This window comes from Labeo rohita, chromosome 12 (genome assembly GCF_022985175.1).
Source record: "Labeo rohita strain BAU-BD-2019 chromosome 12, IGBB_LRoh.1.0, whole genome shotgun sequence".
Taxonomy (NCBI): domain Eukaryota; kingdom Metazoa; phylum Chordata; class Actinopteri; order Cypriniformes; family Cyprinidae; genus Labeo; species Labeo rohita.
The window spans coordinates 4,619,740-4,634,739 of NC_066880.1; the positions used below are offsets into that span (position 1 = coordinate 4,619,740).

General features: G+C 28.6%; 1 protein-coding gene across 13 annotated transcripts in view; it reads left to right on the plus strand.

The window, feature by feature from the left end:
- Positions 1 to 15,000, plus strand: part of jakmip3 (Janus kinase and microtubule interacting protein 3) — a 59,456-nt gene that overhangs the window by 28,923 nt on the left and 15,533 nt on the right. For 4 of the 13 annotated variants that reach the window (XM_051123832.1, XM_051123829.1, XM_051123834.1 and 1 more), the window contains exons 9-14: positions 5,018 to 5,218; positions 9,868 to 9,987; positions 11,688 to 11,834; positions 13,892 to 14,023; positions 14,135 to 14,170; positions 14,521 to 14,592. In XM_051123832.1, the coding sequence (XP_050979789.1) occupies positions 5,018 to 5,218; positions 9,868 to 9,987; positions 11,688 to 11,834; positions 13,892 to 14,023; positions 14,135 to 14,170; positions 14,521 to 14,592 (708 nt within the window). The remainder of the gene's footprint in view (positions 1 to 5,017; positions 5,219 to 9,867; positions 9,988 to 11,687; positions 11,835 to 13,891; positions 14,024 to 14,134; positions 14,171 to 14,520; positions 14,593 to 15,000) is intronic. The other 9 variants (XM_051123839.1, XM_051123836.1, XM_051123840.1 and 6 more) reach the window with 3 other exon arrangements.

The following is a 15,000-nucleotide window of genomic DNA, read 5'->3' on the forward strand; positions in this document are numbered from 1 at the left end:
TTTATTATTTATTTATTTATCCATTCATTTATTGCCTTTTTATACGGGATAATATATTTATATATGATGAAATTTTTTTATTTAATAAAATATATTTTTTTTCTCCTCCTTTGATGTTTAATATGCATGAGGAGTGGTGGTTTAGTCCAATGAGAATTCAGTATGGGCGGGACTTCCTGGAGCAATGCCTCAAAGTGACTGACAAAATGTAATATAAAAATTTAAACGGTTATGAAATGATTATTTAAGGTCAAAGAGACTGCGGAGTGATATGAAACTACCACAGCACAAGAGGAAAAACTGTCAAATATACTGTTTAGCGGCCATTATGCAAAAATATCTGACTGCAGAGATCAGAACCAATCAGAATCAAGTACAGTAGGCATGATATGTAATAATATGTAATAATTATGAGTTCATGCTGGTTGGCTTCACATTCAAAGCACGGTCCTTCAAGAACAGCATTTGATGAAGGAAAATGTAAAAATTAGGACATTTCCACAGAGCAGCAGGGCTTGCTGTGTTCAAATCCATGTTAAGCATCACCCCGGCAGGAGTTTGCTGCTGGTGTCTGTCCCTCACGGGTCTTGAGCCCTGCGGTCTGGCCTGGAGCCCGGATACTAAATGTCCACGGCTGATATTGTTTAATTAAATTAATTTATCATGCACATGAATCACCAAGGAAACAGTGAGGCGTGTGTAATGGCATACATCATAATCAACGTATTCATGAAGCTCATGGAAACAGTGTGTTTTAAATGCTAATGTGTCGTGTAATGTGCATTTATGCTGAATAAGTGTCTTCCTCTAGCCGCAGGGATCTTGTATAAGACAACAGGACCTAATTTTCCCGCCGAGCCATGTAGCGCTTTATATAACGCAGATAAACATAGACGCACATTGAGATTTCCTCCGAGGTGCTCTGATCACCGTGGTAACGCCTACTGTGGGCCTGCCGATGTGAGTCACCTGACAGAGAGAATGAGTCATTTTAACAACAGATAGATGGAAAGAAAAAGATGTGTACTTTCATTCACTAAATAGTTTTCTCTTCTTCAGTATGTTGGAGAATAATATGTACAGTGTTTCGACTGTTTTAACTGAGGTGAGACCGTGGCAAGTTGACAAACAGAGAAGTTGTTGCAATATTACCTTTTCTGTTTTTGCTGTTTTGTGGACTGTTTTGTTAAATTTTTTTACTGTTTAAATTTCACTGAAAATATAATTGTTTTTTTTAAGTATCATATGCTCACCAAGGCTGCATTTTCTAATCAAGAACACAGTTAAAAACTGTAATATTGTGAAATATTAAATAATAAAACAGCTGTTTTTTATTTTAACTGGCAATTCTGAGAAAAAAAAAAAGTCAGAACTCTGAGTAAAAAAAAAAAAAAAAATCTCAGAATTCTGAGTTTATTTCAAACAATTTTTCTTTTTTTTCTCACAATTCTAACTTTTTTCTTGGAATTCAGTTTATTTCTTACAATTATGACTTTTTTCCCAGAATTCAGACTTTTTTTCCTCGGAATCTGAATTTATTTTTCACAATTCTGTTTTTTTCACCGAATTCAGACTTTTTCTCACAGTTCTGACTTTTGTTCTCAGAATACAGACTTTTTTCACGGTACTCTGAAATTATTTTTCAAAATTTGGACTTTTTTTCTCAGAATTTTGAATTTATTTTTCAAAATTCAGACTTTTTTTTCCTCAGAATTCTGAATTTATTTTTCACAATTCTTTTTTGTTTTCTCCGAATTTGGACTTTTTTTCACAATTTTGAGTTTATTTCTCACCAATCTGACTTTTTTCTCAGAATTCAGACTTTTTTCTCAGTATTCTGAAATAATTTTTCAAAATTCAGAGTTTTTTTTCTCAGAATTCTGAATTTATTTTTCACAATTCAGATTTTTTTCTCAGAATTCAGACTTTTATTTCTCACAATTCTGAGTTTATTTCTCACAATTCTGACTTTTTTCTCACAATTCTCAGTATTCGGAAATTATTTTTCAAAATTCAGATTTTTTTTCTCAGAATTCAGAATTTGTTTTTCAAAATGTAAACTTTTTGCTCAGAATTCAGACTTTTTTTCAGAATTCAGACTTTTTTTTTCCTCAGAATCTGAATTTATTTCTCACAATTCTTTTTTTTCTCTCTCTCTCTCTCTGAATTCAGACGTTTTCTCACAACTTTATTCTTCGCAAGTTTATTTCTCACAAATCTGACTTCTTTCTCAGAATTCTGAAATTATTTTTCAAAATTCAGACTTTTTTCAGAATTCTGAATTTATTTTTAAAAATTCAGACTTTTTATCTCAGAATTCAGACTTTTTATCTCACAATTCTGAGTTTATTTCTCACAATTCTGCCTTTTTTTCAGGATTATGAGTTTATATCTTGCAATTCTGAGCTTGTATCTCAAAATTGCAACTTCTTTCTCAGAATTGCAAGAACTTATACTTAATATTATAATATTTTTAATATGATGCTTAATATTTTTGTAGAAACCGTGATGCATCTGTTTTTTTTTTTCGTCCAGGTTTCTTTGATGAATAGAAAGTTCAAAAGAACAGCATTTGAAATAGAAATCATCTGTAACATTATAAATGACTTTTAATTTTAATTCATTTAATGCATCCTTGCTGAATAAACTTTAATTAATCAACCCCAAACTTCTGAGTTCAGTGTGTATGGCATCTTATTTCCTGGGATGAAATATTCTTTTGTAGGTTTTTTTGTAGAAAGGCTTCAAGGATTTGATTTTCAAAAATAAACCTGAGAAATATTCACTGGAGTAAAAAGTGTGAACACTAGCCACAGTCTTTCCCTTTGCTTTGAGAGTTTGAAAGAATTTCATTAGCCCATCAGCTCACACGTTATACTGAGCTGTCAAAGGCATTCAGCTAATTACCATTTCCATGCAGCTTTTAGAAATGAGATGTAAAATTCTTATATGGTGTTTGAATCAGTGCATAACTGGAGCATAATGATTCTTTAAGCTGCTATTCAAGGTCTGTGTGAACTGTTTCTAGACTCTACATGAGGCCGTCTTTCTAATTATGTGATTTATTAGCGCTGTGATTTGTGAAAGGTCAGCCTAAAGATTTTCCATTTGCATGTTCAAATGTGAAAGGAATTGTAAAAATGTAATGGTTCGCTGAATATTACTGCAAACCTCAATATAAGGGAGCACAGAGGTACAGTAGCTATAAACGAATGTGTGCATTTAAGAGGGAGAACGTTGAGGCAGAGAAAGCAAGCAGCACAGTTCATTTCTTTGAGAGGTGCTTCTGGTGTCCTGCTGTATAGCTGCTGTGATGTGAGTTTATGAAATGGATTTATATGGTGTTTCTCTCACTGATACACAAGTATGATGGGATTGTTTTGTTCCTGTAGATGTGGTGCATGCTCTGAGTGTCAGAATACATCCAATAACAGAAAAGTCTGGTTCTCTGCAGGTTGTGTAGAATCGCTTTTGCAAGGATTTATGTAGCTTTTTTGACCCCTATACTTTATATCATTTGTGCACTCTCAGAAGAAAATACAAAAGCTGTTACTGGAGCAAAACCCTTACAGAACAAACTAAATATATGCCCCATTTAGGGATAAATAAGGTACAAAAATGTACCTTTTGAATGGGTTATTCTTAAAAGTGCACCCAGGATGTATTTATTTATTTATTCATTTATAAATAAAATTTAATTAAAATCTGTTTTAATTAAAAAAAAAAAAAAAAAAAAAAAAAAATGGAAAATCAGCTTTCTGCATGTGTTTGATTTTATTTAACTTGAGAAACTAAACTATTAAACTAAAACTATTAAACTATTAAACTATTAAACAAACCATTCCAAATGTGTTTCCTGAAAGTAATGTTAACTGAAATAAAATAAAATACTTTTTATATTTAAGAGTTTATATTTAAAAATATTTGTACACGCGCACACACACACACACACACACACACACACACACATATATATATATATATATATATATATTTCAAAATATAAAAAAAAAAAAAAATTCAGGTCACTTCATGTAGTTTAACTTGATGTACTAAAATCACAAAAAACAAAACTGAAATAAAAATTCTTGAAATTAATGCTAACTGAAATAAAATTAAATGTTTTTATATTTAAAAATATTTGTAACTATATATATATATATATATATATATATATATATATATATGTATAAAAATATAATTTAAAATATAATTTTAAATATTTTTATTAACGAAAAACTGTATAGACAGATTTTGGAAAATCAATCAATCAATCAATCAATCAACAGACTAATAATTAAAACTAAACTCATAAAAAACATTTTTGTTTCTTAAAAAAAAGAAAAGAAAAGAAACAAAAAATAAAATTTTATATGAAAAATAAAATGTCTCATTTTAATTTATTTTAAATTAATGTACTAAACTAAACTAAAACTGAAATGTGTATATATATATGTGTATATATATATATAAATAAATAAATACATTTTAAAACCATTAAAAAATTTAATTGAAATAAAATATTTAAAATATTTATATTTAAACTGTATATTTAAAAAAGAATTTTCCAGTTGCCAAAAGATCATTGTCATTTTATTCACGTTAATGTACTAAAAAACTAATAAAACTGACATAAAAATGACTAAAAACTATATAGACAAAAACAAAATAAATACATTATATACAAAAAATGTAAAATATAATATAAAAAATATATGCATTACAAAACATATACATAAAAACAAATGAAAACGACACACAAAAATGCTAAAACTAAGTAAATAAAAATAGAAAATTAAAAACAAATTTAAAATATGAATCAAATCTATAAAAATTGTATCTCTCGTGATACTAAAATAACCTTGGTCCGCTGTGCGTGTTTTTGCATTTCCTGTCCTGAGTGAATGTGGTGACTGTGTGCGTTTCCTCCTCCGGTCATGTTTTATATATTTACTTACTACGACTGTGTCCCATTAAAGGCAGAATGTGTGTGACTGTGCTGTGTTCTGTCCTGTAGATGGATGAGATTAAACTAAAGGAGCGTGCTGTCTGTGGGCTGGAGAGAGAGCTCAGCGCTCAGGCGGGCCACACGTGGAAACTACAGCAGCAGAAACAGGCTGTAGACACTCAGCTGGCCCTGCTACGAGACTCCAGCCCCAGACGAGAGGGCCCTTATTCACCCGCTGCAGGAGACGCAGCAGAGAACACAGCTAACCCTGTAAGCACCTCTCCTTCATTACTAAACCTCACCGCTTGCTGCACTTCTGCCTTCACTGTGCTCACCGTCGCGATTTCCTCAACCCAGATTTATAACGGTAGTAGATATAGAGCGCAACAGTCTGGTGTCAGAAAATCCCATTCTTATTCTCCATAGAAAAAAATAAAAAGTTCGTATGAATCTATATGATTGGATATTATGCAATAAACTTCAATTAAAAGGTCTTTTCAATTACTCATAGTCAAATGGTTTTATATTGTACAGTCTGTTTTGTTGTTTGTTTTGTGAGATTTTATTTTATTTCATTTTTTGAAGAAATTAATAATTTTATGTGCCACTGAAAACTGGAGTAATGATGCTGAAAATTCAGCTTTGCATCACCGGAATAAATTAAATGTTAAAATAAATTCAAAATGAAAATCATTATTTAAAATTGTAATAATATTTCGCAATTTTACTATTTTTACTCTATTTTTATCAAATAAATGCAGCCTTGGTGAGCATTTATTTATTTATTCATTTATTTAAATTAATCATTTTATACATCAAAAGCACTAAAAATATAATTGATTAAAATATGACAATAAATACATTTATAATGTTACAAAAAGTTTCTGCACATTAAAATAAGTTCTGAAGGATCATGTGGCACAGAAAACTGGAGTAATGATGCTGAAAATTCAGCTTTGCGTCACAGGAATAAGTTAAAATTTAAAATGTACTGTATTTTTATCAAATAAATGCTTGGTGAGCTTTATTAATTAATACATTTATTGATTTATTTTTATTTTTATTTTTTGTTGTTGTTTTTGTTCATTTCATTTTTTTAAGAAATTAATCATTTTATACGTCAAAAGCACATATAATTGATTAAAAGTGACAGTAAATACTTTTATGTTACAGAAAGTTTCAGCAGATTAAAATAATTTCTGAAGGATCATGTTACACTGAAAACTGGAGAAATTATGCTGAAAATTCAGCTTTGCATCACAGGAATAAATTAAATTTTAAAATGTACTCAAAAAGAAAATCATTATCTAATATTGCAATAATATTTAACAATTTTACTATATTTACTGTATTTTTTATCAAATAAATGCAGCCTTGGTGAGCTTTAATTAAGAATTTAATAAGTTTGTACATCAAAAGCATATATAATTGTTAAAAAGTGACAGTAAATACATTTATAATATTGCTAAAAGTGTCTGCACATTAAAATAATTTCTGAAGGATCATGTGGTACAGAAAACTGGATTAATGATGCTGAAAATTCAGCGTTACATCACATAAATAAATTACATTTTAAAATATATTCAAAAGCAAAATCATTATTTAAAAAATATTATTTTTACTGTATTTTATTAAATAAATGCAGCCTTGGTGAGCATTATAGACTCGTTCAATAACATTGTTTTTGTTATTCATTTTGGAGCTAGGTAAATGAAAATTTTTTTTTTGATAAAAGTGGACAAAGACTGTTGTACTTTACTGTTTATTAATTATCAGCATCATTCCTTGAAGAACCTCTAAACGGATTTTTATTCCAATCCAGAGTAAGAAAATCAAAATCATCATTAATGTGCATGTGGTATTTCCATGCTTGATTTGTTACAAAAGAAAATGTTACAAAAGTGTGCAGTGTGGAATGAAAAACAAACTTTTGTTCCAAGGTTCTGAAGGAATGTAATAGATCTGGGTTTGAGGAAGATATTGCTGGTCCAGCTGCTTGTTTCATCTGCTGGAGTAAACACAGATCTGTCTCGGGATCCTCACGCTTGATAGCACGACTTTAATCTCCTATTCTTTCCTACATCACACAATACAGCATTAGGCTCATAATTACACCTCTTATTGCCTGCACAAACGCATCAATAGACATTAGTGATATATTTTCATTAACAACAGTAACTTTTCTAATACTTAGTGTTTGTGCTCAATTAACTTTTTGTATCAGAACGATCATCAAACAACCAAACCAAATTAACACATCATTAATTTGGCCATCATCATGTCGTAATGTAATATTCCGCATCAATAATAGCATGTGTTACCGTATTTCTAAATGCTAAATGCCTGGCAGTTTTGGCTGTGTGCCTGTTGAGGTTTTAGTTCCCTGCACACGTAATCAAAAATGTATTTAAAACAACTTTATTGGCAGAGTCTCCTGCTGTGACTTGAATAAGGGCCATATATTCTATTTTAATTCTTTCTCTGGAGTCTAACAAAGATGCATGTAATATTCATCTTCTTTACAGTGGATTTACATTTATTCATTTTACAGAAGATTTCGCCCAAAACAACTTAAATTGCATTTAAAGATTTGTGTTTCTTGGGATTGCACCATGCTTCTAGTTGAGCTACAGAAATTGCATATGAATATATATTTTTTTGTTTTGTTAATTAGTCTAGTATTTAATGTTTTATTCTTGTTTTAATGCTTTATTTTCTCATATGGCTTGATTGCTGTATTGACTGTATTGACTTGTTTCACCAGTGTATTGTGATATTAACAGCTGCTTATCATTTATTACAATTTAATAGTATTTGCAATTTTTTAACAATATTATTACAATTTAAAATAGCTGTTTCTGCTTGAATATATTTTAAAATGTAATTTATTCCTGTGATGAAACGCTGAATTTTTAATCATTACTCCAGTCTTAAGTGTCACATGATCATTCAGAAATCATCCTAATACGCTGATTTGCTGCTCAGGATAATTTCTTTTTATTATTAGTGCTAAAAACTGTTTTTGACACTTAATATTTTTGACACTTAAGTTTTTTCAGTATTTTTTGATTAATAGAAAGTTCAAAAGAACAACATTTATTTGAAATAGAAATCTTTGCATGTCTTTACTGTCACTTTTGATTAATTTAATGCATCCTTGCTGAATAAACTAATTAATTTCTTACAAATATTTTTACTTGAGTGCTGTATGAAAGACTTGTTTAACCAGTGTGGTGTATCGTGATATTAACGTGATATTAACACTGAGAAAAGCAGTGTTAGTTTTACAGCAGCTGTTTATCATTTATTACAAAGTGATAGTATTTAAATTATTTAGAATATTATTACAATTTAAAATAACAGTTTCTAGTTAAATGTCTTTTAAAATGTAATTTATTCCAATGATGCAATCCTGAATTTTCAGCATCATTACTCCAGTCCTAAGTGTCACATGGTCCTTTAAAAATCATTCTAATATGCTGATTTGATGCTTAAGATTTTTTTTTTTTTGAAGCTTTGAAAACCGTGACTTTTTTGTATATAAAGTTCAAAAGAACAACATTGGTTTGAAATAGCAATCTTTTGTAAAATTTTGCATGTCTTTACTGTCACTTTAGATTAATTTAATGCATCTTTGCTAAGAAAAATAAATGATTTCTTAAAAATAATATCACTTGAGTGCTGTATAAAACACTTGTTTAATCGGTGTGGTGTATCGTGATATTAACTTACTGAGAGAAGCAGTGTTAGTTTTAAAGCAGCTGTTTATCATTTATTACAAAGTAATAGTATATAAATTATTTAGAATATTATTAGAATTTAAAATAACAGTTTCTAGTTAATTGTCTTTTAAAAAGTAATTTATTTCAATGATGCAACCTGAATTTTCAGCATCATTACTCCAGTCTAAAGTGTCACATGATCCTTCAGAAATCACTCTAATATGCTGATTTGATGCTCAAGTTTTTTTTTGGAAGCTTTGAAAAGTGACTTTTTTTGTATATAAAGTTCAAAAGAACAACATTTATTTAAAATAGCAAACTTTTGTAACATTTTGTATGTCTTTACTGTCACTTTTGATTAATTTAATGCATCCTTGATGAAAAAAATAAATAATATCTTAAACATAATATCACTTGAGTGCTGTCATGATAGTATCATGACATTAATTGCTCTAAAAGAAATGTGGTGTTACTCTTTAGTAGCCGTTTATTGTTTTTCTGGAACAGAGCTAATGTTTCAAAAATGATGACTTTTTCTCAGGTTTTCTCATGTGATGATACAAATATACACGTTTAAAAATAGATAGCTGTGAGATGGGCCGCCATGTGCATTTTCACTGTCATCATGTAGCAGAGAGCAGACGGATGAAGGTGAGAGTGTGAGTGCGATCTTTCCCATCTCACCTTCTCAGGGCTGTTAGGAAATGCATGGATGCACACTTCATATTCACACGTGTGTCAAATTCTTGCATCTTTATATCCGAGGCTTGATTCCCAGCAGCAGAACGTTCGTGTCTCTGGCTGTATTTGTGTTGCTGTGGGTTTAATGTCTGCTTCTGTTGCGGTGGAGCTGCTGCTTTCATTTTCTCTGCAGGAGAAAAGATGGATTTGATCAGTGACCTTTCAGCTCTTTGTCAGATGTGGCAACGCCAGAGCGCTCTGACTCTGTTTCCTCCTCTGACTGTTTCTACGGTTACCTGACATAATGGAACATTACCTAAATACAGCAACACCAAATGGAACTGAAATAAAATAAATAAATAAAAAGTGTGTATATATATCAAGATTTTTGTTGAAGGTGTTTAAAGAAGCCTTGCAGTTTGGTAAATATGTAGATGAATAGATTGATAGATGGACATTAAAAATATATGAATTAGGAGTTTTTTTCCAGTTACCTGCAGTTGGTTTGTTTTCCAGATGCAGCAGTTGGATGAGAAGGACGCTCGACGTTTCCAGCTGAAAATTGCAGAACTGAGTGCAATTATCCGCAAACTAGAAGACCGCAACGCACTGCTGTCAGAGGAACGCAATGAACTGGTGAGTCTGTGCTAGTAGGTCAAAAATATATATATTTTATTTTTTATTTTTTATGCAAAAGTATTGTTTATTTTATTATGTTTTATATTTATTGTTTGCTAAAATATTTATTTTATTTTTTACATTTTATTTTATTTTGATTAAAAAATATTTTTATAATTTACATTTATTTTATTTTATTTTATTGCTGCTATAAAAAATATTTATTTCATTTCATTTTGTTTAGTTTTTTTTTTATTTCGTCATTTTAATGCATATTTTAATTTTATGGTAAAAATAATTATTTTGTGTTATGTTTTTATATTTATTGTATATTAAAATTATTTTTATTGTTTTGGTTAAAAATGTTATTTATATTTATATTTATATTTATGTTTATGGTATAAATGTTAATTTTGTTTTTATATTTTGTATTTCTTTTGCTTTATTTTATTGTTATTATAAAATATTTATTTTGTTTAGTTTTTGATTTTATTATTTTTATGCAAAAGTATTTTGTATTTCATTTTGATTCTGTGGTAAAACTAATTATTTAGTATTATGTTTGTTATTTATTGTTTGCTAAAAAATATTTATTTTGTTTTTTATATTATATTTTATTTTATTTTAGTGTTTTGATAAAAAATAAAATGCAAAAGTGTTTGTTCATTTTATTTTATGGTAAAATACTTATTTTGTATTATGTTTTATATTTAAAAAAAAAATTAAACAAATATTTTATTGATATTATTTCTATTTATGATTTTTTTATTGTTTTGTTTTATTTTTTATTTTATTATTTTTATGCAAAATTGTTTTTATTTTATTTTAATTTTATGGTAAAAAATAATTATTTTATATTATGGTTTATGTTTATTGTTTGCCAAAAATATTTATTTAATATTTTATTTTGTGGTAAAATGTTTATTTTATTTTTATATGTTGTATTTATTTTATTTTAATACAAATATTTATTTTATTTTACTTTGTTTTTATTTATTTATATACTTATGTCCAGGAAATAATTTAGCCTTCTTAGAAATTGCCTGTAAATAATGATATGTTCTGTTGTCATATAACTTTCTTTTCCTAACTAGCACAAATGTAGTTTCTGTATATTTGTATGTCTTCTGTATTATGTTTACTGTAATATCATAGCGTATTAAGGAGTGTTTTTGCCTTTCTATGTGTTATGTGATAGTGTGAATGTCCTCTGTAATGGTGGTAAGTATAAGAGCAGTGATGAATGACTTCAGTGTTTCCTCTTCTCAGCTCAGACAGCCTTAAAGATCGATACAGAGACAGAGTGATTTAAACATGGAAGCCGAAACCTTCAGAAAGGGTTTGGACTCAGTTTACCACTCAATACGGTCCTCAACAATGGCATGAAGTTCAAATAGACTGAAATAGCGCAGTCGGCTTCTCTATCAGTGTAGATTTCATGTCTTAAACTCATTTTCTAACTAGTTAGACAGCCTTGGTTCTTTAAATGTACAGTCCAGATCATTTAATTTAGCCAAAAATAACCCTGACCAAAATAAGTAACTTTGCAGGTTTTTTTTGTAAAAAGTATTTTGTGAAATCAGTACTATTACAGTCGCCCTTCCTAAGGGAATAATGTCCATGCATTTTTAATTAGCCAAATATTTAGGGTTACTGCATGCTTTTGCCACCTCAACTTTTTTAACTTACCGTCTGTTTCTATGCGTGTTTGTGTTCAGTTAAAGCGTCTCCGTGAAGCTGAGAGCCAGTATAAGCCATTACTGGACAAGAACAAGCGTCTCAGCCGCAAGAATGAGGAACTGGCTCATGCATTGAGACGCATGGAGAACAAACTGCACTTCGTCACTCAGGAGAACATCGAAATGGTAATGAACTGAAACAACTCAATGAACATATCTGTATTTGCATGGTAAAAGCCCATGTTTATTTCCAGACTATATAGATTTTTTTTAAGAATTTAGAGAATTTGAAGTCACAGGACTATTTAAAATAAAAAAAATATATATATATATATTTTTTTATTATTATTTTAATTAAATAATTATTAAAAATATTTTTAAAAACATTATTTTATTTATAGTTTTTTTATGTAAAAGTATTTTTTTATTTAATTTTTTAATTATGTATTATTTTGTATTTTGTTTAAATATTTATTGTTTGCTAAAAATATTTATTTTATTTTTCAAAATTTTGTTTTATTGTATTTAATTATTATTTTTTTTTTGGTAATTTTATATTTTATTGTATGGTAAAAACAAATGTTTTATTTTTTTATTTGGTTTTTATTATGTTTTATTTTATTGTTATTATAAAAACATTTATTTTATTTCTTGTTATTTATAGTTTTTTTATGTAAAAGTATTTTTTTATTTAATGAATTTAATTATGTATTTATTTTGTATTTTGTTTTAATATTTATTGTTTGCTAAAAATATTTATTTTATTTTTCAAAATGTATTTTATTGTATTTTTTTGGTTATTTTATATTTTATTGTATGGTAAAAACAAATGTTTTATTTTTTTAATTTGGTTTTTATTGTATTTTATTTTATTGTTATTATACAAACATTTATTTTATTTCTTGTTATTTTTTATGCAAAACTATTTTTAATTTTATTTTTATTTCATGGTAACAAATAATTATTTTCTATTGTGTACTTTATATTGTTTCTTTTATGTTATTGTTTTGATAAAAAAGTGATTTTAAATTTAATTTTATGGTAAAAACATTTTTAATTTATTTTTATATTTTGTTTTTATTTTGTTTTATTTTATTGTTATTACACAATTATTTATTTTATTTTTATTTTTATGCAAAAGTATTTTTTTTAATTTAACTTTTATTGTTTGGTAAAAAATAATTTTATTTTATGGTAAAAATAATTATTTTGTATTATGTCTATTTTTTTCTATTTTGTTCATTTTATTTTTGTTTGACATATACATTACCATTCAAAAGCTTTGGGTTGTTGTGTTTTTAAAATGTATTTATTTATTTATTTATTTATTTTAATGAAGAAGTCTCACCAAGGCTGCATTTATTTAATCAAAACAGTAATATTGTGAGATATTATTATAATTTAAAATAATACTTTAATATATATTTTACTTTTTTATATATATATTTTTTAAATCTTTGTAATTTGGTGATTTGCTGCCTGACAGTAATTTCTTTTAATTGTATTTCTTATGCTGAAAACAGCTGCACTGCTTGTAGTGGAAACCACAATACTTTCATGATTCTTCGATGAACAGAAAGTTTTATACACATATTTGTAACATGATAAATGTCTTCGCTGTAATTTTTAATTGATTTAATGTTTCATAGCTAAATAAAACCAATTTATTTAAAAGTCCCACTGACCCCAACCTTTCCTGAAAGCATTATTGTTATATTTGCTGATGCCGTCTTATTGCGTATATTAAATAAATGCACCTGTGTTTCTGCAAATGAACAAATCCAAATGATTCCTCTTGGAAATGTAGTTATTGTAGTAAATGCATGATGAGGGGGCTGGTAGAGCCAGTTTTGATCATGTTATATCTAACAACTGCTCCACTGTCATTAGACATAATTGGCCATTTCCAGCTCAGACACATCACTATTATTTTGATTGATTCCCTACACAAAAGAAGCATACATCTGCCTATTCTACCACATAAAATGTATGTTTCATACTAAACTTGTCTTTGCATAAAACAGTAGCTTTGAATGCTCATGCATCTTTATGTAACAAGGCCGGGTTTGCATGTAAACAATTTGTCGGTTGAGCGGTTCAACATCCAGCAAGTACACTGCCTTGTTACTGCTCATGTCTAATTGAACTAATCATTATGACAACTCATCAGACACGATATCTGTCAGCAGTCTGTATGCACACTTCCGGTCACTTGAAGTGAGGATTGAGCTTTTGTTTTGCAGCGAGAGAAGGCTGGGACGATACGCAGGCCCAGTTCCCTGAACGATCTGGATCAGAGTCAAGAGGAAAGAGAGATTGAGTTTCTCAGACTACAAGTGCTGGAACAACAGAACATAATCGACGATTTGTCCAAGGTACAGTATCAGGATTTCTTCTCACATGGATGCACAAAAAAAGCATTTAAAAATAATTATAAATGCAAACTGCGTCTTGCTGTTCTCTGATCAGTCTGGTTTAATTTCCAGGCGCTGGAAACCGCTGGATACGTCAAGACTGTGATAGTGAGTCATTTTGCCTCTGGGAAATATTCAAAGTGTGAAATGCTAAAATATGTTTTTGCATATGAGCGCAGTACGTGTTACCTAACAAAGCCCAGATGAAATGTTTGCAGAAATATCTGTTTTCCCAAATGGTGAATGAAATTAGCAACTGAAATGAGTGAGTAATGTACTGTACGTGGTGTTCAGATGTACTGTAATGTAAATACAGTTGCATGCATTTCGTTCTGTACAACTGGAAGTGTGGTGGAACCAGCACCTTATACTTTCTAAAAATGAGATGTTCTGGTATCTGATGCAAGTTAATGTGTTTTGTTTTTTAAATTTAATGTTGTTTTGATCTTGTTTCTCAGGAGAGAGACATGCTGCTGAGATACAGGAGACAGGACAGCCTGCGCAGGAAGAAGCCCTACAGAACCTGTAGGGTACGCAGACAGCAGGACTGAACCTAGCATGCACATTTCCTTGTCAAACACACACACAAAAATTGCACATAAGATACTAAGCATAAAGGTTAAAAAGAGAGTCATAAACATTCTGGCAATTTTTTTAAAAAAAATCAAGAGAGGCTTTTACTTATATTTTATTTATTTCTAAAAATAAAAATCAAGAGGTGCTTTTATTTATATTTTATTTATTAATTAAAAAATCAAGAGAGGCTTTAATTTATATTTTATTTATTTATAAAAATAAAAATCAAGAGGGGATTTTATTTAGATTTTATTTATTTATGAAGTAGTTTTCCCATGAATAAAAAATAAAATAAATTATTATTTCACATTACTGCATAATTCTGTAATGTCTTATTCTTATATACTTTTTATTCTTAGTTT